Consider the following 22,231-nt stretch of genomic DNA (forward strand, 5'->3'; position numbering starts at 1 on the left):
AGGACAAGAGAAAAGTTTCACTGCCTACGGAAAAAGAGACACTTTAATGGCACATTTTCCATAAACACTGTTGTGAATGAGATATAATTCAGTTCATCCTGGAAATGCTCCAATAACACACAAGATGAGCACAGTCAGTGATCCCCACTGGAAAATACACACAATTTTAATGGTAAACAATTACAACTATGGCACTACAGTACTTGAGGATATCCTAAAGCACATTGGAATCAATTTTCAAGGTGCCGATTACCTCATCAGTAAGACACAGACACATCAGCAATGAAACACGCGGGAGGCTGTTGAACACCAAAGTGTTACGCTTTCCACTGCTTTAGCAAAGTCTGCTGCTGCTGAAACACATCCATTGCCTCCCCCTCCCCAGAAGTTTTAAACTCTCATCTCACACAGCTCTTTAACACCTGGAAAAATCCCTTCTGCCTAAGCAATGAGAAGGAGCTGTCAATGCTGTCGCATTTTGCCACACTACCTTAAATGCTCAATATGCAACACACCAGAGCAGAAGTGTTCTGAGAGCTGGGCATGCTGCAGTTCTGTTTTGTATACATCACGTCTCCAGTTGTATACTTGGCTAAACAGTGACTAACATAAAAGGATAGCCCTCCAACAGACAAATTTTGGTGAAAAATATGGAAGTCTCCGAACTGTAGAGAGCAGTTGCTGCTTGCAGAGCAGTCACAAGCAAGACAAATTCTCGCCTGTTAGCATGTATGACCAGCAGTTAAGTAGAAACATTTGGCTTAAATGAAATGAGATATCCCTCCCCTCCCACAAGCTAGTAGATAAATATAGGATATACAAGTAAGGTTAAAAATGTAATACTAGGCCAGGTGCAGTATAGGTTACTGGTTCAGTGCTTACTTTTTTTTTCTTCTGACACCACACTGAATAGAATACAGTGGATAAGCAAAGTTCTCCACCAGGAAGAGAAATACTTGTGTTGCCACAACAAACTGTTCATGCTGTCCGTCTGGTTTTGCAGTGGGAGAAAGTTAAATGAGGAAAGGGTTTACAATGTATTTGTTCCAGGAAAGCATATGGCTAAGTCCGTACACCAGGTGCTGCAAGAACAAGGCTGATGTGATTGCACTGCGTTCCCATGGCCACATCTGACATGGACCATACGGGATACCGTTGCCCAAGACCTTAATGTTACAGAGAAAATGTTACTGAAAGTAAATGCTTAACTGAGAAATTGGTCTGACCCCCAAATTAACAGAAATAGAAACTGCTTAAAACAAAAGTGAATGGCACTGAAGATTACACATTAAGTTCTTACAATAACAGAAAGGCACATTTACATCACTAGTTTGCAAGAATGCAGCATACACCTGACTCCTGCCAGTTAAACTGTTCCTGGCCCACAGCTAGTTGTGCAGTTCAAGGTTTGTATTCCCCAGACTAAAACACTAAAAAGCAATGCAAGCCAAGCAGCACGCAGACGTACATGGAATTGACTTAACGCCCCAGCTGGGAGCAGCAGGGCTGCCCTGTGGGGTTTAAATGCTGTAAAAAATATTTCACTTCCCACACAACAGTGAGGTCTGTCAAATGTCACCAGCTATTCTGATTAGAGCAAATTCTGGCTGCGTGAAACTGAGAAATGGGAGGTAATGAACTCTTATCTAACTATAACTATAATTTATATATATATATATATATAAATATACTTTATATATATATATATATATATATATATATATATAAAATTAACGTTCAGTTCACATATTCATACACAATCAGCAAAATGGAACATTTTCTGCAGCTTTTATGTTAAGTCAGTCAATCTCTCCTGGTTTAAGATGATCTGAAAAAAACCTAAGACTGACATTTAAAAGTAACTCAGCTGACTGTGATTGCTCTTTGTATTCTGCCACTGTACAACTACCAGGTAACCCACAGCAAGGAAACAGGAGCATACCCACATGCACTAGGTTGCATGGTTTTTTGTTTGTAGGGAAATTTTTGCTGCATACTATGTGTTCTTAGAAGTATTAAATGAAAAGAAAGAGTACTCACATGCTAAACTTCAGTTCTGGGGTGTTTTCAGGCTGGTATATTCTACTGATACCACGCTCTACGTGAAGTAAAATGCTGTTCTTACCACCAGGCTTTTCTGATTGCAGGCGCATCGGTTACTGGCTGTGCGGGGGGGGGGGGGGGGGGGCAAGGAAAGCACTGAAAAGTAGCATTTTTTTCTAAATTCCTGGATTTTGTAACATAGTTTTTCCTGACCACCTTTTTAAAATCTCACTAGCAGAGATTAACTGACCTCCACTCTGTGGAGGAGGAGTAGAGCTGGAAACTTCCAACAGCTGTCTTTCTCCATTGCATAGTCAGGTCTTACAAAGCGTATCATGCCATCAGTGTAAATCTAGAGACTGAAAATAAAGATCTCACACTGGGCTAATGAATAAATACTACAGCTTACCAGAATCTGCTCCAGTCAGCAAGTAGTTCTGGACTACCACTGGGCTCTTTTCCCTTTAGTTTGTATTTGAACTGATAAAGTTCACACCAAGCATCTCAAACTCCCATCTGCTTCCTTTCTCTTTCAAGTGAGCTACAGGCACTGAAGCAGACAGAAGATATTCAGACCTAAGGCTGCTCTCACAACCCCACACTGAGGGCTCCCAGTTCCCAGCTGGAAAGAGAGCTGAGGTCCCACTGCCAGGAAGTCTCTGAGGAGTTTTAAAGCAAGGAAGTGTTTGTGATCAAACTTCAAGATTACAGTCTAACAAAGAGGCAACTTTTAACAATTCAAGTCTGATTGGAAAAAAAATGATAAAATAAATCAAGACAATTTAGATGTATATATTTCAAGGTCATTTTTAAAAAAGTTTAGGGGGAGGGAAAAGCATACGTGAAGAATAGTTGAATTAATCTGCAGTATAGATACAATTGAACCAACTGTTTATTTACAACAATTCATGAAATTCAGCAGCCTGAACACACACCCATATAGCAGCTATAGCAGCAATTACCTGGTCTATTAAATGATGTCGCATCTCATCTCTTCTGCAGGCAAAGAATGATTGGTCAGAGGTCACAGCTTACTTTCTTGCACGAGGTAAAACATTATGTGCAAGCAATTCCTTGATCTATATAACAGCTGTGAGAGCAACACAGTTGTACTGCTCTTTGTGATAAGCACATTTGTCTTGCGTGTAAGGAGAACAGAAAGCTTCTCTGATGTAAATGTGCCTTTAGAAAGTGAGAACTGGAAACATTAATATAAAAAAGGTCAAATAACTAGGTATTTCATGAAACTATATATATATATATATAAAAATTGAGTTATCACAACTAAAGCAGCAAATCAAAATCTGCTGAGGTTTTCTGGTATAACTAAAAAAAGTTAGTTTGTGTCCAAGTTCAGTAAGTCAAACGCTACCACTGACATGACAAAACTAAAACCCACAAGAGGAAATTGAAAAGTGCACAATGAAATTAATAGTCTTGGATCAAGTATTTATGGAAAAATGGAAATGTTGTGTCCCGTGGACTTGATAAGTGAGAATTAAAAGGAGGTATTAAAGTTTATCTGATCCAGATTTGGCTTGCCGTTCCACATAGAAGAGGATGTAGGCCTTTGCCTTTACCACAGTCTCCTCGTCGGTCAGAGTTACAGTACTGTCGTTGAAATGGAACCAACGACCTTCGTGAGCTGCATACGCAGTGTAATGTCCAGATCCAACGCTGTCAGCAAGGCGGGGGGAAAAGAGAAAGGACAGTCAGAAAGAGATCACCTCGTTCTGTGACACGTTTGCTGCTAGGCAGTCATGGACTAAGAGACGTCCAGGAACCAGAGAAAGAAAGGAACTGACAGCTCTCTACAGCAGATGGTATGATTCTTCCCTTCTTCATTAGTGGAGCTCTAAGTTCTCTGAATTAAGGCTTCACACCAAGTTAAATTTGGGTTTTTAAATCTGAACTTCCTAGCATGATACTGTTTTTGTGCAAGCAAGGCTTCTTGCAACACAGAACTTCCACATCTGCCTACAGGGACGTCAAGCATTAGCTATGAAAATCGTACTGTGCTTTCCTTTTACATACCTTGCCTCCTGAGGTCTAGAGAAACGTCTATATTTAATCAAGAGCACCCACAGCAAAACAAATGCTAGACTGCTAAAAAAAAGTCCTTCAAGAGCAGTTTAAACAGACCCAAGCTTTGGAGCCATGTCTTGAATCTAACAGAACTATACCCTCTCAATTTTCATCCCCTGCCACTCAACACAAGGCCTGCTCTCACTTGTGTATGCTGCTGCAACACACGGTTAATGGTTCCAACCATCTCATTATGTTCTGGCCACAGCCATTTCTCCCTTCATGTCTGTAGTTTTCTTTGGACCTCAGAGCACCACTCAGATGCACCATGGTGCTACAAAGGCTGCCTTTAGGAGTCTTGTCTTTTAGATGGTCCACCCTCTATTTCAAGCAGAAAGAGGGGCTCTGTAGATAGAATTTCATTTAGTATCTTTGAATTAAATTTGGATATCAACAACCTCCCTGGACAGACAGTTGTTTTGTCACTACTACAGTTATTCTCAACAGTTCCGTCCAGGGTCAGGAAACAGAAAAAAGAAAATCAAACCTGAACAACCCATACCCAGCAATTTTACTTCAAAATATGAGCACTACTCAGCTTTGTGGCATGCCTATCAGCATTCACTTTGAGGTTTCGCTCCTGTAGGAGAGAAGGCAAATACAGAGCAATTGCTTTCACTGTGCTACTCTTACACGTGTTCCAAACACATGAACTCTGGCATAAATGCACACATGCCTTTCAAACTGAAGAGAAAATTATCTTTGCTTTATACTAAGAACGTCAAAATGAAGCACTAACTTCTGGAAGGACCTTTTATTCACACTGTTAGTTTTAATGCTTTCCATTCTTTCACTTTAGTAATTACCCTAGAGACTGCCGAGGCAATTCACAGAAGTAACGACATCATAAATGCATGTCTGACGTTATTTCAACTTAGTTCCACATACATAAGCTTGTAAATTACTGCATGTTTCCACCAGTGATATATACAGACGTTCAATTGGAGAAGAAAAGCCTTAAATAAGTCAGCATGTAATTCAGTGGGGAGAGCTCTGCCCTGAAGCAGGCTTACTCCGTGTACTCACCCTGAACCATGATGCACAACAACAGCTGCAAGGTCATAGAGACAGCTTTCTGGGCCACTGTTTTCAGGCTGCAGTTAAAAAGACAAAACTCTTCAGATTTCAGCGATACCTGCAGTAATTTCTAACAAAGACATACATGAAGGAATAAATTTCTCCAGGAGGTTTCCATGGGAGTCTCCATACCTCTAACAGGTAACATTTCATGTCTAGGCCTCGTAAGGGAAACTCAACGTATGTATCAACTTTGTTTCTTAGATATGCTGTCCAGTGAAATCGTTTCAAGTGTAAGCATAGCACCTATGGGATTAATAAAACAAAACAGATGCATTAGAGGAACTGGGTGAACTCACTGCTACTTACCTGGGAGGGTGAGGTGTTGGTCTAGGAACAGCTGAGCAGCCGTTTCCTTTGACACACTGCCATGCTATTACTTTTCGTGTTTATACAAACCTTTGGTAGTTTCTGAATCCAGAATTTTTTGGTGGACTTCTGTTTCTTTTTGCATTTATGACACATATACAGCTCTGTCTCATCAAGTTCTTCCAGGTCTGTAAAACTGCGAAGACAATCTAGAAACAAAAACAACACACACACAAATCTAAATCAAGATTATAGCAAATGATCTTTGTAACATAAAATGCAGCAAACTCAGCAACATGAAGGTGTGCCTGTGTTGCAGTCAGCCTCGTTAATCCACAGCTGTGCACCAAAAATCTGCAGCTGTCGCACACCAGCAGGTTCTGACATGACTTTCAACAGAGACAGCTATAAGCAGCTCCAGAGGAAAAAAAAACACTCTTTCAAACGAGATTCCTTCCACCCCTCAGCACAATGGTTTATCAGAAGAAATTTCACTACTTTCCAACAACAAATGTTCAACTTCTAGCAGTGATTTGGTTTTAAGTACAGGATGAGCAGAGGGGAAAAAAAAAAAGTTTTTTCACTCAGTATTTTGTAATTTGCATCAGGTAAGTTTATGTACGCATAAAAATTAACATCCTTTAAAACAAGATCAATCACAGCCACTCTGCCTAGCTTTACAGGACTGTGTTTGTGCTGTTAAAAAAGCAGACACTCCCAAGAGTCAGCCTCACTCTGCATGAGGGGCACATTCACAACGCGTGCTGCTAAGCACAGTGCCTCAGCAGTACAGCCATTACACATTGACGTACACAAACGTGGGTTGGAAAAACTGGACTACATTGTAAACACTGACCACAAAGAAAGCACTGCTGGTATCTCCCTCGGTATTTAGCTGACCTGCACAGCCCAAACCAAAGCACATCACAGCCCCAGTTTATTAAAGCAGCACATCAACACGCAGTGATGGATGGGACGTACATGGAAAATTGGTTTTGCACCTTTTTCCACCGCAACATCTGATAAAATCAGCCAGCACGTGCCATCAGGTCGTAGCCAGACAGCCTGGCTCCCAAAACAGGTGAGTGTACACTCCATTCCTCGTTAACGAGCTCATTCTCCAGGCACTCTTACCTCGTAGTGTGCACATTGGTCCATTTTCTTGATTTTTAGTACGTTTATTTCTGAACTGACTTGGAATATCTAGCGAAAGGTCTGGGAAAACAAGCACAAAGGAAAAGCTTTAGGGTGAAATAAAACAATGCTTAATCCTTTCCACACTAAACCTCTGGTTCAGTCAAACGACATCTAAATAGATGGAGTTTCAGATTTGTTTTCCTACCTTCTATCACCCACTCTTTTTTTTTTTTTTTTTTTTTTGAAGACAAGAGGCATCTTACCTAGGAATGGGTCAAATTTTCTAGATTCTGTTCCACATATTAAGCAGTTGACTTCATTTTGAAGAATGCCTCCAAAAATGGCTGTGACAACAGTAGAGGCTCCATTTCTAAGCAAACCAGAACACAGAAGAAAAGTCAGAAATCTGGTCAGGGCTTCATTTGTAATACCTCATAAATCAGTTTTACCACTCACTGCTGCTATGCAGAAAAGTTTAGTCCACAAACAGGGGCTGTTCATTCGCAGGGCTTTCATCCATCCCAGTACTGCCTACTGCAGGTATTTAGCTGTCACAGTACTTTACCTCGTACCAACAGAAAACATGACCTGAACTGCTTTACACAGATGCTGAGTATTTTAGTGCTGAAGTACTGGCTGAGTCCCTTTTTGTCTCTCAGAGCTGATTCTCACAAGGTGCCCTGTGAGTAAGGCCATTTCCAAACCACCTTAAACAAAAAAGTCTTCCCTCATGGGTAGGTCAACCATTTTGTTTTGAAGCTTCACCCTTCTCTGCTGCAAGTGATTTGGACTCCTTTAAATCAAGTTTCTACATTTCTCCCGTTTTGCTACCACAGACAGCTTACATTGCATTAAGATCTGCTAAGCCATATTAACCAGCATCATCATCCTCTACACTTTCATTACAGTAAGACTCTTACTGAATCTTTTCAGCAGATTAGGTAATGACCGTATAGCCCAATGAGAACCAACCATTTTATTATACAACTCTGCAATAACTTGCTAGTTTGTGCTTGTAGTTCTGATGCTGCAAGCTTGCAAAAAGCCACGTTCCATATCAGTGCTCCACCTATAACTTAACAAGCAGAGCTGCTGTTAACTGTAAAGCAGAAGGAAATGGCTGCCCAAATAAACGGGCACTCAAGAAGAGAGTATTCACAGCATCCTCACACCATAACCATTTAAGCACATGCAACCTCAGTGTGCCTTTGAGAGAAGGCAGTTCACTGCTACCATATTCCACCTCTCCATGATCAGAATTGCTGTACATGTCTCAACAAAGCAAAGTTCTCCCAGGGGTCAGATATGTTTATTTTATGCACATCCTGAAAACAAAACTGGTTTATTTTCCAAGCATTCTTTAATTCTAAAAGAAGATAATTCTATACGTATACAGAATAGGAACTACACAGATCTTTTCTTCTAATAGCACTGAAGTGTGTTTACAACTTACTCTGTACACTCATACTCAGGAAAAGAGTGCTCATCTGAGGGCCACTTCTTTTTGAAGTGAGGAACATCCCATAGGATCATAGTCCATGCCCCTATAGCTTTGTAACTGTGACATCACACATTTGCTAAGGACAGCTCAAACAAGGAACCATGCACTTGAACTTTCAGATCCACCACCCAGACCTATACAAGGGCACTAATATATTGAAGAAATAATTAGAAAACATTTCTTACATGCAACATTTGCTGCTCGCAGTCAGGCTAGAATTTTCTTGCAAAATTACTGAACGTGAAACACCATTAAAGCCACCCTGGAGTTCCAGGTGTAGATGGTCCAAAAGGTAACGCATGAACTCGTGGGCATCCTGTTGCTGGTATCCCCTTGAGCAAAAGGAAACAACATCATCACCAAAGGTTTGGGCTGTGTTACTGCAAGACAGAGCACGTCACTCGGAAGAACATACAGTTGCTTAGCAGTACTGAGCAGGATTTAAAGAACCACGTGCGTTATGAACCGAAGGCTAGCCCTCAAAGGTACACTGATGTGCACACAAACCATGACCTTTGTTCCCTCGCGGCAATATCACTGCACAGCTATCTATCTCCATTAGGAACTTCTAAGGTAAGTTTTATAATGGAAGAGCTGGTGCAGAACTGTTACAGCCCAGCTAACGGGATTCAGCCAGCACTGCTCACCTCAACTCTGAACCTCAGTTATGGTCAACGTACTGAAGTTTCAAAACTGGTGCCACTCGAGGACACCACCAAACATAGGGGTGCTGTGCCATGTCACAATGACCGTATGCTCTTCATCTGGTACACAGCCCACACGTTGCTTTGGCAGTTTCACTTGTTTGCTCACCTGCCTGCTCCCCTCCCCACTGATACAAGGAATTCATTCTCAGCATTTGGTTTCCCACATGCACCTCTCAGTGATAATGCAAGCTTTGAAATCATTAGGAAAAAAGCATATTTAATACACGTATCTCCTGCTTATTGAACAGATGGAAAAATCATCAGAAACAGCTGAAGGTTACATTTACGGGATCTACTTTGCTTCAGATACCTTCCCAACAGTAACTTCCTCCTAAAGGAACTCCTAACATAGCACATTTGTTCTCCAACAGGTATGACTAAATAACCTTTGGAATCATTCCACACTGTTGGCTGAGGTCCTGATGCACGGGTCTTATGCTGGGACACAAATAAGTTATTTATAGATGAAAGATTCTTTGTATTTGATAAAAGGCTTAAGTCTAAATGCAGATCTTGACAAGACTGAGGATATGGACAAACGCCCTTCAGCTGAAATGCAGAGTTTCTCTGACAGCTTGTGTAATATCACTGATCTCCAGCCACCTGAAGCAACTCATTCCAAGCCTACAGCTGACATCCCTTTTCCTACTGTTAGCAAGATACGAAGAGGGACATTTACTAGGAGAATACAGCATGCTATTTATACAGCAGTAAGGCTACAGAACACACATCTTGCAACTCAGCATGAAGCTACAGGCTATTTTGGCACGCAGCAGAATGAAAGCAGCAGCTTTAGTACAACGCCAAGGAGCAGGACTTGGACAGCAGAGTTTGAGCTCAGAGCCATTTCAGCTACACCCGTCATATACAAGTCTTAAAAACCATACGCAATATTCTCTACACACAGATTACACATGAGATGAGACAGAGTGCCATAAAGAGCCCAAGCAACCCTTTTTTGTTCACCCTTCTGTAACAAAGTCAATAACCTTCTGAAAGAAAAGCAGCACTTGCAGTCCTGGAGGCAGGCAGGACCTTCAACAACTGACATCTCTTTAAGCTAAAAAACATTAAACCAGGTTTCCAAGTATGTTTTCCCTCCCAGCCCCCACCACTTCATAAGCACAGCCGAAGCAGCTGCTTTGCTGTTGGTAAGCTATTGGTTCCAGCCACCTTTCCTGAGAGTCCATCCAGCTCCTCCGTTCTGTCATCTCGTGAGCAGCATACAATGCACAACAGGAAGACATCACCTTTTACACGGTACAGTCAAGCACTGAACAGGCTTTCTCACTGGACCATGTGGGAGCAGGGATTTACTGACCAGCTGACACTACTCTCCAAGTGATTTCTCATCAGTTTATCATGCACACCTTCCCAGCTAAGTGGGAATAAGGGGAAAATAATTTAAAAACCCTAAAACGATATAAAAACACTTTTAAAAACTCTGATAGAATCCACAGTGCTGAAAATTTGCTCGAGGAACTCAAATTGTTTCTTGCTTAGCCTATCAGGAATTACAGTAAGACTGTAGTTGGAAAACTGATCGAAGACATCACGGATGGAGTTTTGGTCACTGCATGAAACTACTGGTATTAAACTTCCTTGATTCTCTTAAGCCAACTGAAACAGACTAGGCAGTGTGAAGAATAGAATAAAACCACTTTCGTTATTTGGGTTACTCATGTGTGTTCACAGCATCTTTTCAGCACTGCTAGAGGTGTAACAGATAACAGTATCTTTACTACCTGAGAACATGGAGCAACTTACCTTCATCACAATATATCCTAACAGGTTTCAGTGCTCCTTTGAAAGAGGTTCAGGGGCCAGGACAGGGAGACCTTGGAGAGGAACGATACTTCAATTTACTTGAGTAACCATTGTCTTTTTTTTTTGTCAGTATGGGCACAAAATGCCTATTTTTATTATAGTCCTCGTTTCACATCCAACTAATGATGATAACTGTGCTTTCAGAGAATCAAGGAAGTTTTACCCAGTACGTTTGCATCTAGACCTGCTCATTTTTAATCTGACTACATCGTTTTCTTATTGGAGCAAGCTTGGAATATGACTCTGATCTAAACACACTTTTGCTTCTTTGCCACGAGGCACAAAGTGTCTTTACAAACACTTTACGAAGTGTTTTAGCATTTGAGATCTCTGCCATCTCCAACAGTGTTACATGCAGCATATGGTCAAAGAGTGGGGAAAAAAGATCTACTGATAAACACAAAAGTAAAAGTAAAGATTTTTTTCCAGTTTCCTTCTCCCACATTCAGCAAGTTTGAGATCAGGACACCAGCAATACAAGATTACAATAAAAAAATAACGTTATTTTACAAAACTTACCTAAAATTTGGCATAATTTTCCAAACAACATAAAATAAGGACTCTGGACTAAACGCAGTTTGGCTTCCTTGCCATAGAGCACAAAGCGTCTTTCTGAATTCTTCCACCAATGAACTGGAAAGAAAGTAAAAGCTGGTGATGAATATGGGCTTGTATGATAACTCCTGAGGGTTTACTGGCTCAGTGTTACAAATATCAGACATCACTTTATTAAAATTGCAATGACTGACTGTACTTCAAAGAGCTCACGTCTAAAATCCTACCCATAGCATCAGAGGTGGACAGGAAAATTACACTTCAGATACTGGAAATCTATGCACCTTTCACCATTATGTTGTAAAGTCTACTAACATAGTCACTTCAACACTTGCTTTAACAAGTTACAGGCTCTGAATGGCACAACCTCATGGCGGTAATCTAGCACTTCCTAACCTTACCTCTAAAGGTACTCCAGCACTTCCTGATGTACTTGACTGCCTCCCCCTGCAGGACAAGGCTGACACGAGCCCACTGCAAGCCAGTTTCTTGTGCAGCCAACTATTTTTCTATGACACTGATCCTTCAGGGATTATTTTTCTATGATTCTGTAACACTGAAAGCGTATAGCAGCTCTATGAGTTGAGCATTTGCTGTTTGCATTAAAGTTCAGTGACAACAAGGAAGTCTCTGCTTACACATTGTTATCTCCCTGGCTCCTGGTATGGTAAGTTCTCCTGCCTGCTGTCTTCCCATTCCTCAGCTCCACAGCAGGCAACTCTTTGAAGTAACAGCAAAACTGCTGAATGTTACTGGAGAAAAAGGAAAAATGAATGAAATCCTTAAAGGGCAGACAATAAAGGGAAGGTTATGTATCCTGGATCTGAAATCCATGAACTGAGCTTCATGTAATGATGATAAATGATGGCAACAGGAACAGGTTTTTTTAAATGTTTTCTTCCACAATACTAGAAATACTGCAGCAAATACTTATCTTCCATAAATGAGTGAATGAATCTGTAAATACCACCATCACCCCAAATACCTGAAACAACTACATTTTGGCTCTGCTTTAACAAACGGGCACTGTGATAAATCAAGTTATCAGAAAGCATTCCCTGAAACAAACAGGCTGCAGCTGCTAAGGAAGTTCATGCAGTGCCGTCTTCTACCTACTGATTCTACACTCTGCTACAGCAGTCCCAGCGATGGACTCGTGCTTTGTGTCTGGCAAGCTCAGCCCTGACTGACGGAGAGGAAGTACCTGAGTGACTGAAGGATTGCATTCATGAAACACGTGTTCCCCAGGTTCCGAAGGCCTGTGGCACACAAGGCAGTGGTGCTTCCCTGGAAGTGAGGATGGTTGGGTTAAAGACACATACATCCCTGCTCACCCACTTTCTCCCAACAGAGCTGTTACTGTTGTATCAACACAAATTTTAACAATGATTAACTACTCTGTTTGAAAAATGCAGTTTCAAAGCCAAAGCAACCCTGGCAGTACATTTTCAATGTCACTAAACCCAAAGACTTCGTAAAGCACCAACTGACAGCTTTGCTTCTGCCACCCCTCCCCTCTTATTTCCATTCATAATCAGAGTTTCTTCGCTTCCCAGTCAGACAATTATTTCTCATGGCTGAAGACAGCCATTACTTCAGCTCCAGTGGAATTCACTGCTGTGCTGCAGGCCCAAGGAGACAGCGCTCTGCTCTACATCTCCTCTGGTGAGGGGTGAAAACAAGGCAGTCACATAGAGCAGAGTCACTCTCTCTCCTTTCCCCTTCCCTGAAATCTGCGAGAAATGATGAGGATTAGAACATCCCTCAACTCTTGCCACCATAAACAGGCATACGGTTTGAAGTGTTCTTTGACTGGGAAATACTGTGCAGCTTTTCAGACAGAGCTGGACTGTGCTCTCCTGGGTACTGTTCCACAGGGGTGAAGTCAAACCATCAGGAAGGCGGAACGTGAGGCAGAGTACAGTCTTCAGAATATCTGACAGCTACTTTGGAAAGCAAGTTTCACCAGTGCTTTCTTAGAAGTTTTAAAGCTTTCTACTTTTTCCTAATAACTACTCTCTTATCCCCCTTTAGACAAAGACCTGCCTCTCTCTGCCTTCTTTCTGCACTATAAAATGAACAAAATAAATGCCCTGTCTGCTCAAAATAAAGTGAAATGAAAATAAAACCTTCTTTCTAGCTGTTTTCATCTCTTGAGTACTACCTGCTTTCCATCTCACTGATCTAAAGAAACTAACAAGCTCAAAGTGTTGGCCAGCAGAAGTATAGCAGAGTATCAAACGTTCTTTAGTGAGAAGGGGGCTCTCTCCTCAGTGTCGTCAGGAGATGAGGAAGACAAAGTAAACCAGGGAGGAGTTGGTAGCTGGCTAAGTACTTTAAATGTAGACCAACTATAAACCTCAAGAGGTTTAGCAAAACTGTGGATTAGCTCTGTTATACTTACATTTACTTTTAGTAACTTGCTGTTCAGAGATGAGTTTTCCAATAGTTTTCTTTTCCTGTGTCTGTCTGATGTAAAGGCTGAACTGTTGGGAAGCAAATAAAATATGTTACTATAAAACAAAATCTTGCAGGGAACAAAAAACAGATGATCATCCCAATGTCATAACACAACTATCACATCTGCCATCAGTTGTCATTAAGACAGCAAAGAGCTTCCTCATCACTACATATGCACTTCACAGTGTGAAAAAAGAGCGCAGAGTACAGACGCACCTCCTATTTTCAACACCCAAGTCCGAGGTAATAGTGTTAGGGGATGCATACTGCAGTGTGTGTCCTTGTCATGTGCCACCTCTGATCTGAAATAGACTTCATCTCCCACAGCCAAAGGAGTACTTAATAGAGAGTTTTCCATAAAATACTTCTGCTGGCAGAGTCATCCTGAACTCTGAGAAAGCCAGGACAAAGGGAAGTACCAAAGACCAGAAGTATCTGAAGTGCAATCAGTAATGTACTGCACTTCTCTGATGTATAAATGCATCAGGGTGTAATACCTGAGTAAGGCTCATACAACGTCACAAGAACAACAAGCTTCTCTTTTCCACAGCACCAGAAATCAGGGCCCTAGATTCTGCCACTCAGGACTTCTCTCTAACAGCAAAACTGTAACGTGCTCCAGCTTTCTGGCTTTGTTCTATTTCAGTTTTGTTTTTGAATTGAAAAGCCCTACAAACATTCAAAAGCTATCATTACACACAGTGGAATCCTCCACCACGGCATCCGTCTCTGGAAGAGCGACATCTCCCAGGCGTGCTCTTGCTGTGCCCACACACCTCTACATCTCCTACATTAATGCATTAATGCTATGGATAAAGTCACCAACACACTGAGGAAGGACTCAGACACTCTCCAACATCACAGTGACTGCTCAGAGGAGTGCTGTTTGAACTCTGGGGCATCTCAATAGACTGGGAAGCACTGTATGCACACACCTCTACTTAGTATTAGGGAAGATTTGCAAGCAAACTAAGAAAAAAATATTTCCTATCTAGCACAGGCCACAGCATCTGCATCACAGAGATTACAGTATTTACTTTTCCATGGCAGAGAGCCAGAGAAAGCCACAGGAAACACATGTTTCTTCTGTAGAGTTTAAGTTCATCAACTTTTCTTAGTCTTTCTGCTTGGAAACCAAACTATGCAAATAATACAAACTACTTCCACCTGCATTTCAGTTTCAGTTTCTTTGCTTCAGAAACTTTTTCTGCTTTTGACGGAACTGTGATTCTGTTTGGGAAATCCTGTCCTATTTCTAAAGAATAATATAGGGATTATTGGCAAGGGAGAAAAAAAAATACTGAATTTCTAAATTCCTGCACACACAGCCTCTCAAGGGACAGCATGTAAGAAACAAGAGGTACATGATCAGCCAAACCTCTTCCATTCTGCTCCTCGGTGATGAAAAGGCATTTTTAGATACGCACAGTATATCACTCATATGACGACCAAAACAGGTGTACAAATACGCATAGAGAACAGAAATACCATTTCAATGATGCAATACTGTAAGCCCACCCAAAGCAGCCTGGATGTAAACACAGCACTTACTTTTCCAAGTTCTGTAGGTGCTCTCTGACCTTCTGCACCAGTCCCAGCTTGGTATCATTCACCACAAAGTCATCACAGCGATAACTGCAAGAAGATGTATCAGAATGAGGAATATTCATCAGAAAAAAAAAGACACATTTATACATACAAGCTTTAAGTAAAAATACCAAACCAATGTTAATCCAATTTCAGTGAGGTACTCCAGAGCAGTCATGCTGGAAGCACTGCAGCGATTCACTGAAGATTAAAAGGAGAGGGGAACACAGCAGCTGCAGACTGAGCTTGGTTCCCTCTGAACACTGCCTTACAGCAAGAGATGGTCCAGGCAATATTTCATTATGTTTTTTATTTCTAGCTTACTTCTCTATCAGGAAACAGAAGCATTACCTATCACTCAACTTAGTACGCTGTTCCAGTTAAGCAAAAACTCAAATTTGCTGTGTAACTGAAAGCAGCATTGATAGACAACCCATAGAAGATGTATCAACAGAGGAACTGACATCAGTCAATACAATATGAACTTTTTAATCAATGTATTGCAGGAATCCATTTATTTGAATACTGTGAAACTATCACTAAAGCCTCATGGGTTTGCCATCAGGAGCTGCTGAACTGATGCACAGTGCTGGAGTTTCTGCCATGGAAAAAAGAGCAGGGAGGATGAAGGAAGGGGTGCCGTGGTCTGTCCAGCTCACACCAGAGGGCTGTGGCAACTCACACCTCGTGCTACAGCCACAAATACTGCTCGTTCTCTCACCGTTTTTATAGAGCAGAAGCACAAACAGAGTGCTGTGAGATTTTTCCACGGTAGGAGTGCAAAAATAACTGAGCTAAAAAAACAAACAGGCAAAAGCCGATCCCCCACTGCCTCCAGGTGAGCACAAAGAGGAGAAGCAAGACGGTCTCTCAGCACAAACAGGGCTGACAAGAACCAAGCCACGGGTATTTACAACAACTGCCTTTTTGTGGCTTACTGAGGATCCCAAGCGATGCATAAAGAAATAAGAGTTAAAAAAAAAAACCAACCAGAACAAAAAGCCAACTGCTTCCCTCTGGTGGAAATGCTTCTAGAAACACGGGCTGTTGATGCTGCTTACTTGAGAAGCTCATAGCCCAGCATTACAACACCTAGTTCTGCAACAACAGGACGTCGGCAGCTCCAGACCTGCTGTCTCTATGTACAACACCAGCAAAAAGAGTTATACACACAAGCTTTAAGTAAAAATACCACAGCAGTGTTGAAGGTAGTAACAGCTCTTACGTAAACTACAGGTCAGTAAAGGGTGACGGCAATCAGCAAGTTCTGTGATCTTCTACAAAGATTTCCCATTTCCATGGAATGCCATGGACTCTCTTATCCATAGTCAGCTCTTCTAACTATTTTTTGAAGGCAAGAAGATGGACATATACAAGAGCTGTACAGGAAAGGGGGAAGGAAAGACAAGACCCCTTAAAACCAAGGAACAAATGCTGAAGCAGTATGAAACAGCCCAAGAACAGCGAACAGCACTTCACAGCATCTCACAGGGCCAGCCAACCAGTAGCTCACCAACAAGACAACCCATATTAAGGCAATGTGCATAAAATAAAGAGCAGAGAGACCCAGTGTCCTCCCCAGTCTTGCACAAAGTGGCTCAGCTCTGGGTGCCAGGTAGCCCTGTCGCATCCAACTGCAGCTCTCAGGGTCTGGCCAGCAACTGAGTGCATTCCATGGAGACAACCAGCTTACACTGGGCATCCTTGATAGCACAGCTCCCACTGCTCCTCTCCTCGTTTGGCACAGGGCTGACTCTATTATGAAATACACTCTCATCATCTCAGGTTACTCCTCTGCTGGAGCAGATCCATGCTTTGTAAACTAATGAAGCTATCTCGACTATCAGGCACAACTGGAATTTACAGCATTCTGTGATGTAGTACAAAGGCAACAGTACCGCCAATATTAATTCAAACACTGAGCTCATCAAGGGATTGCAGAGTTGGGAAAGTAAATGCCCTTCCCATGGCAAGGAGTCTGCAAAGCAGCGCTCAGGATGTCTGGTTTCTTCAGGGGCTCCTTCACCTGCAAACAGAAACTTAACACAACCCTCAGATCTTAAGTAAGGAATCCACAGATGAGCTATTGCAAGAAATGGATTTCTGAAAGCTCGACACAGTTGGTTTGGGAGGGGAAGAAGTTTGTGAATGTATTTATTTCCCAGGCACACTTTAATTAGCCCTGTTCACTTCTGACAGCCATTTCTGTTCATACACAGGGACTGCAAGCAGACACAAGTTCACTGAGAGTCTCTAAGCCACCTTACTGCTGCAACTAGAAGAGCTGGTTTCACATTTGCACATGTAGACTTCCACTCTGAAATGCAATTACAGGGGACTGCTGTGGTTTCGGTGAGAATCAGATACAGAATTCAATAAACCACATTAGGTCCAATAGTCACAGTATTTCATCTCCTTGGACTGAAAGGGATGGCTGCAACAAACCCTGCACTGTGCTCTCATGACTGCTAAAGAAACGGATGGGATGAAATTAAATGCCTTCTCATTCTATCAGCCTACACAGACATACTCACTGCCACCATCCAGCTAAGGAGCACAGCTACTGAGAACCCACAGGATGAAAGCAGAACGAGAGTTTTCCACACAGCTCCACAAAACTCCACAACTACAAAGTAAAAGCACTGCAGAAAAGCCTCTCTGTCATCTTTACAGAAGTTTAATTAAGTCTTAGGATTGTATGTTCTTGACTTTCAAATTACTGAGGTTGCCCATACTGCCTTGCTTAGAACACTGATCTTAAACAAAAGTTCCCCTGGAAGCAGCGGAATTGCGTAAACATCCCAGTATCTCACAGCTTCACGTCTACACTGAAGAAGCTGGAAACACCATTTTAAAACTCCATCTCCAGGTGCGGGTTATGGCTGGAGCTCACCCAACCATTTCTTCACTGGCAAGCAAAGGTTGACAGCAGCCCTTACAGAACTGCCCAAAATACAGGGCCACACATCAGTCTGAATGTTTTCTGCTGCATCTGCTTACATCTAAGCTCATTTCCATAGGGGGGAAATACATAAATATACACACACACGTATACATACACATACGTATATATATGTATTTATGTGTTATATACATATACCTGTGTATATACACACATATATAAAAATAAAAGGGTGCAATACCAAATCCAGGTATTTTTTTTTCTGACAACCAAGTGGAGAAAAACCCCCAAATACTCTAATGAAAGCAAAGATATGCTGCTTCTGAAACTCGCTCAGCTTCACGTTGGCACAGCAGACTTGTAATCTGCCAGAGAATTATATGCAAGAGGAAGTCCCCAGGGCAAAGCTCCCTGCAATTAGTTCCAGTTCAGCCACTGATGACTCAGCCTTCTGCTTCGATTACAGCAGAAAACACATTGCATGCTGAACTGCTCCTCCTGCGTTCTATCACAAATATGCTGTGAAACACCAGCGAGCTTCCAAAGAGAGTGCCCACCCCCTCCTCACAAACACATTTGTTTCAATAGCACGTCACTGTCCTCAGTTTGAGCCCCATTTTTTGCAGTGCCCATACGAGGTGTGAGATGAGCTCAGCGGGGAGCTGTGCTGTGTACACACACCAAGCCTCTGTGAGTTCTGGCAGACCAGGCATACGCTCTTTGTCAGTGGAGATATCATCAGGATTTCAAACATCCCACTAGAATTCCTGCATATGTTATTACTTTCAATGTGACTGAAAGACCACAGCTCAGAATTCAGTTGTTAACAGCATTAATTGGGAAACTGGGATTAGCTACCCACAGCTGTTCCAATGCTGGTAACACGTGCATGTTACTGCTTGGAATTAATACCCATGTTTTCACACAGGAATGGGCAAAATTGGTGGTCACTGACGTAAAATGTAGGAAAAAGCAGAATCCCCATTCACCATAAAGCTATTCCTACTTTACCTCCCTCTGAGTATAACAACCATACAGCTCCTGCCCCTGCTACACACACCGCCCAAGTAATTTCTGAATTGCCCCAAGCAGAATTTCCTCAGGTGGAACACTTTACCTGTGGTTTTACTTGCAAGCAATAAAAACGTTTGTTACAGAAGTGCTCTTCATAAAACGGACACGCAAACTTCAGCTGATAGACTTTTCCCCCATAAAGTACACAAAGAGTTTCTGAACAAAACAGTACCCACCCACGGAGCTCTGCATGTAAGTAACTTTACAACACCGTAACTCTGATCTCCCTAAGACCTGTGCTGCTCATGCACTGCCACACCCCACAAGCACTGACATTACTGACATAGGTGGAAAACCACAAAGCTAACGTACAAAGGAGAAGCAGCCCTCAACAGTTCCACTTACAGGTGCAGGAGAGGGGAGATGGTGAAAGCACAGGAGCACTGCTTTCAGCTGACTTCCAGCCTTTGCTCTCTGTATGACAGAGGATCTGGTATTACCAGTATAACTGTTAAGCCTCCCTAAACAGGGCTCTTTTTTCTTCCTCCAAGAAGCTGACAGCACATAGCAGCCTACGCCATGCTTCTGTCAACAGAATCACTTCCATGATTCTGCTATTTAATCTTGTCAGAGAACTTGATACTGCCTCCAAGCAGAGTCCATCACTCTCCCAAACTCACACAGCTCATACCAACTCACCACCCGAAAGAGGCCTTCTTTTCCAAAGTGAAGTAAAAAAAGCATATAGGAAATAAACAAACATGCATTTACACATCTCACATTCACATCTCTTAGGCAGGATCTTTGGCATGTTACTTAACTTTCTGGTATTCTTACAAATAAAGGATCCATGAAAGGCTCATCCATTAAATGAAAGGAGTAAAGTAACTGAACAGCAGCAATAAAAAGGCAGGTTCTAAACAAACCCACAGTAAACCAAAGCAACTCTATGCTATGTAAGTTATATTAACATCCAGAAGTTTGAGCCAAGCCATTGAAACACAGGAGTGCAGCCACTACCAACACTGCACAAGACGTGCAAAAGCAGATGGTTATCTCATAACTGCTTTAAAGAAGTCAGGTCTGGAAATCAAGAGATGAGGTACGTAATATGATATAATGCTTCACAAGAGTCTAAAGTTTACACCTCCCAGTATGTAAAAGGTTGTCAAATTACTGCATTGAAACTCTTACCAGTATGTACTGTAACTACTGCAATCCATACACACAGTATGCTGAACTTTTTCTTGTTTCTCTGTTTTCTTGTGATTGGTCATAGGAATCTGTGCATCTTCATAATGCTTTTTAGCATGGCCATTCACATATCTAAAATACAGGGGGAAAAAATAGTGAGGCTTTGTAAACAATCATTTCGCCAACATTCAGTGAACAAAGCAGAACAAAAACAACAAAATCAATCAGAACACAATCACAACCTAACACGCATGCAGTATCACACAAGCATTAAAACAGGCGATCCACCTACATGAACAAATCAGTTGAGCTTTTACCTGTTTACTCTCCCACTTTGTCCAAATCAGTTTATCCACCTTCTTCGTAGCAGCCACACGCTGGCATCTCTGTACCCAGGGCCAGCACACGGGCCCTCACCAGGCACATGCACCCCCACAACCAAGGAAAGCACTAGTTCCTGTTTCCCACACTTGTAACATGGTTAGTTCTACATATTATTTTCCCATCTATTTTTCTTAAAGGTCTCCTTTGTTTTCCCACCCAGCACTCATTCCTTTTGTGATTACTTTAGCAGCATGGGTCACGTAGGTGAGAAAAGAATCTAAAGTCCTACAGCTCTTTTGCTGGCACAGAGAGCATTCTCACATTCAACATGTGAGATACCTCTCCAGAAAGTCAAGCATCTTCAGTTAATAAAGAAGAGTCATCACAAAGGCAAGAGTCCTAAACATCAGCTGACGAATCATTAACTCTTAGAAGTGCATGGGCAGACCAGAGGTGATTTCCACACCTCACATGCTTCTCTCTTGCTTAACACCAACTGCCAGGAGTTCTGCACATCTCTGCATGAAGGTTCTTCTGGTCTGGACTTGTTCTCACACGCAGGTACAAACAGTTCTGCTAATGCACCGTGCTCGTGCAGCCATGTGGCCAGGGACACTGCTGTGCTGGCAGAAACCAGACCAGGCAGTTGTGCCTACAGGAGGTGGCTTTTTGCCTGACAGTGCAAACGACAGGTCCATGAAGCCACACTTCCACCAGAAATGTCCCCAGTGGGACCTGGAGGACGTGTTTCAACCTCATCAAGTTTAACAACAATGATCCAGAACAAAAGCACACACACCAGCACAGATGAAAATGTTCACATGTCAGACACTAAACGGTAACACTGCCTACAGACTCAGTATTTTATTCATCAAGAACATTTATAGAGAAGCAGTGTTTCAACAGTTACCCTGACATATAAACAACAGCACTGACTGTCTCGTTCCCATAGAAATTCTTTGTGTGCTCCAGCTGATACAGACTAAATCAGGTAGGTATGCTCTGAAGGAATCTGCAGAAGCCCTTCATGCTATGGTAACTGCTTTATTCCACAATTATACTACCGTACATTTACAGTACTTCCTGCCCAAGCTGGACACTTGCTGTTTTACTCTAAGTAAGCTGTGCCCAACTTGGATTTGTGGGTTTCCATCTTGAATGGAACCTGACAACAGCCCACAGCATTAGCTGTGGCACCTTCCTGGAACAATGGCTTGGGTTGGCAGGACCTCCAAGAGCCCAAGGCCCAGCGCCCGGCTGCAGGCAGGTTGCTAACCACCCAACCAGGGACTGAGCTGACCGATCACATCCAGCACTCACCTCTCTTTTGGACAATAATCACACTGGGTACGTTCTCTGGACTCTTAGAAGGTAGCAAGGAAGCGTGCTTGGTGTGAGTACACACATTAAATAAAGCCATGGAAGGCTTCCTTCAGGGAACGAAAGCATTCGGGAACCTCCTGAATGAACTGCCTCAGCCAAGCAAGCAAGCAGAGGTCTGACCGGATA

At 42.2% G+C, this 22,231-nt stretch overlaps 1 protein-coding gene across 7 annotated transcripts in view; it reads right to left on the reverse strand.

Moving 5' to 3' along the window:
• Window positions 1-25: 25 nt before the first annotated feature.
• USP3 (ubiquitin specific peptidase 3) overlaps window positions 26-22,231 on the reverse strand; it is a 79,542-nt gene continuing 57,336 nt past the window's right edge. For 6 of the 7 annotated variants that reach the window (XM_046899243.1, XM_046899242.1, XM_015278952.4 and 3 more), the window contains 13 exons: window positions 20,399-20,530; window positions 15,253-15,336; window positions 13,646-13,727; window positions 12,446-12,528; window positions 11,880-11,993; window positions 11,206-11,319; window positions 8,338-8,484; window positions 6,915-7,021; window positions 6,649-6,729; window positions 5,605-5,723; window positions 5,338-5,451; window positions 5,155-5,222; window positions 26-3,720 (listed from right to left, as the gene is read on the reverse strand). In XM_046899243.1, coding sequence (XP_046755199.1) covers window positions 3,555-3,720; window positions 5,155-5,222; window positions 5,338-5,451; window positions 5,605-5,723; window positions 6,649-6,729; window positions 6,915-7,021; window positions 8,338-8,484; window positions 11,206-11,319; window positions 11,880-11,993; window positions 12,446-12,528; window positions 13,646-13,727; window positions 15,253-15,336; window positions 20,399-20,481 — 1,362 coding nt within the window. In that variant the 5' untranslated portion in view covers window positions 20,482-20,530 and the 3' untranslated portion in view covers window positions 26-3,554. Of the gene's footprint in view, window positions 3,721-5,154; window positions 5,223-5,337; window positions 5,452-5,604; window positions 5,724-6,648; window positions 6,730-6,914; window positions 7,022-8,337; window positions 8,485-11,205; window positions 11,320-11,879; window positions 11,994-12,445; window positions 12,529-13,645; window positions 13,728-15,252; window positions 15,337-19,201; window positions 19,595-20,398; window positions 20,531-22,231 lie in introns of those variants that run through there. The other variant, XM_046899245.1, reaches the window with a different exon arrangement.

Source organism: Gallus gallus, chromosome 10 (genome assembly GCF_016699485.2).
Source record: "Gallus gallus isolate bGalGal1 chromosome 10, bGalGal1.mat.broiler.GRCg7b, whole genome shotgun sequence".
In the NCBI taxonomy this organism is placed as follows: domain Eukaryota; kingdom Metazoa; phylum Chordata; class Aves; order Galliformes; family Phasianidae; genus Gallus; species Gallus gallus.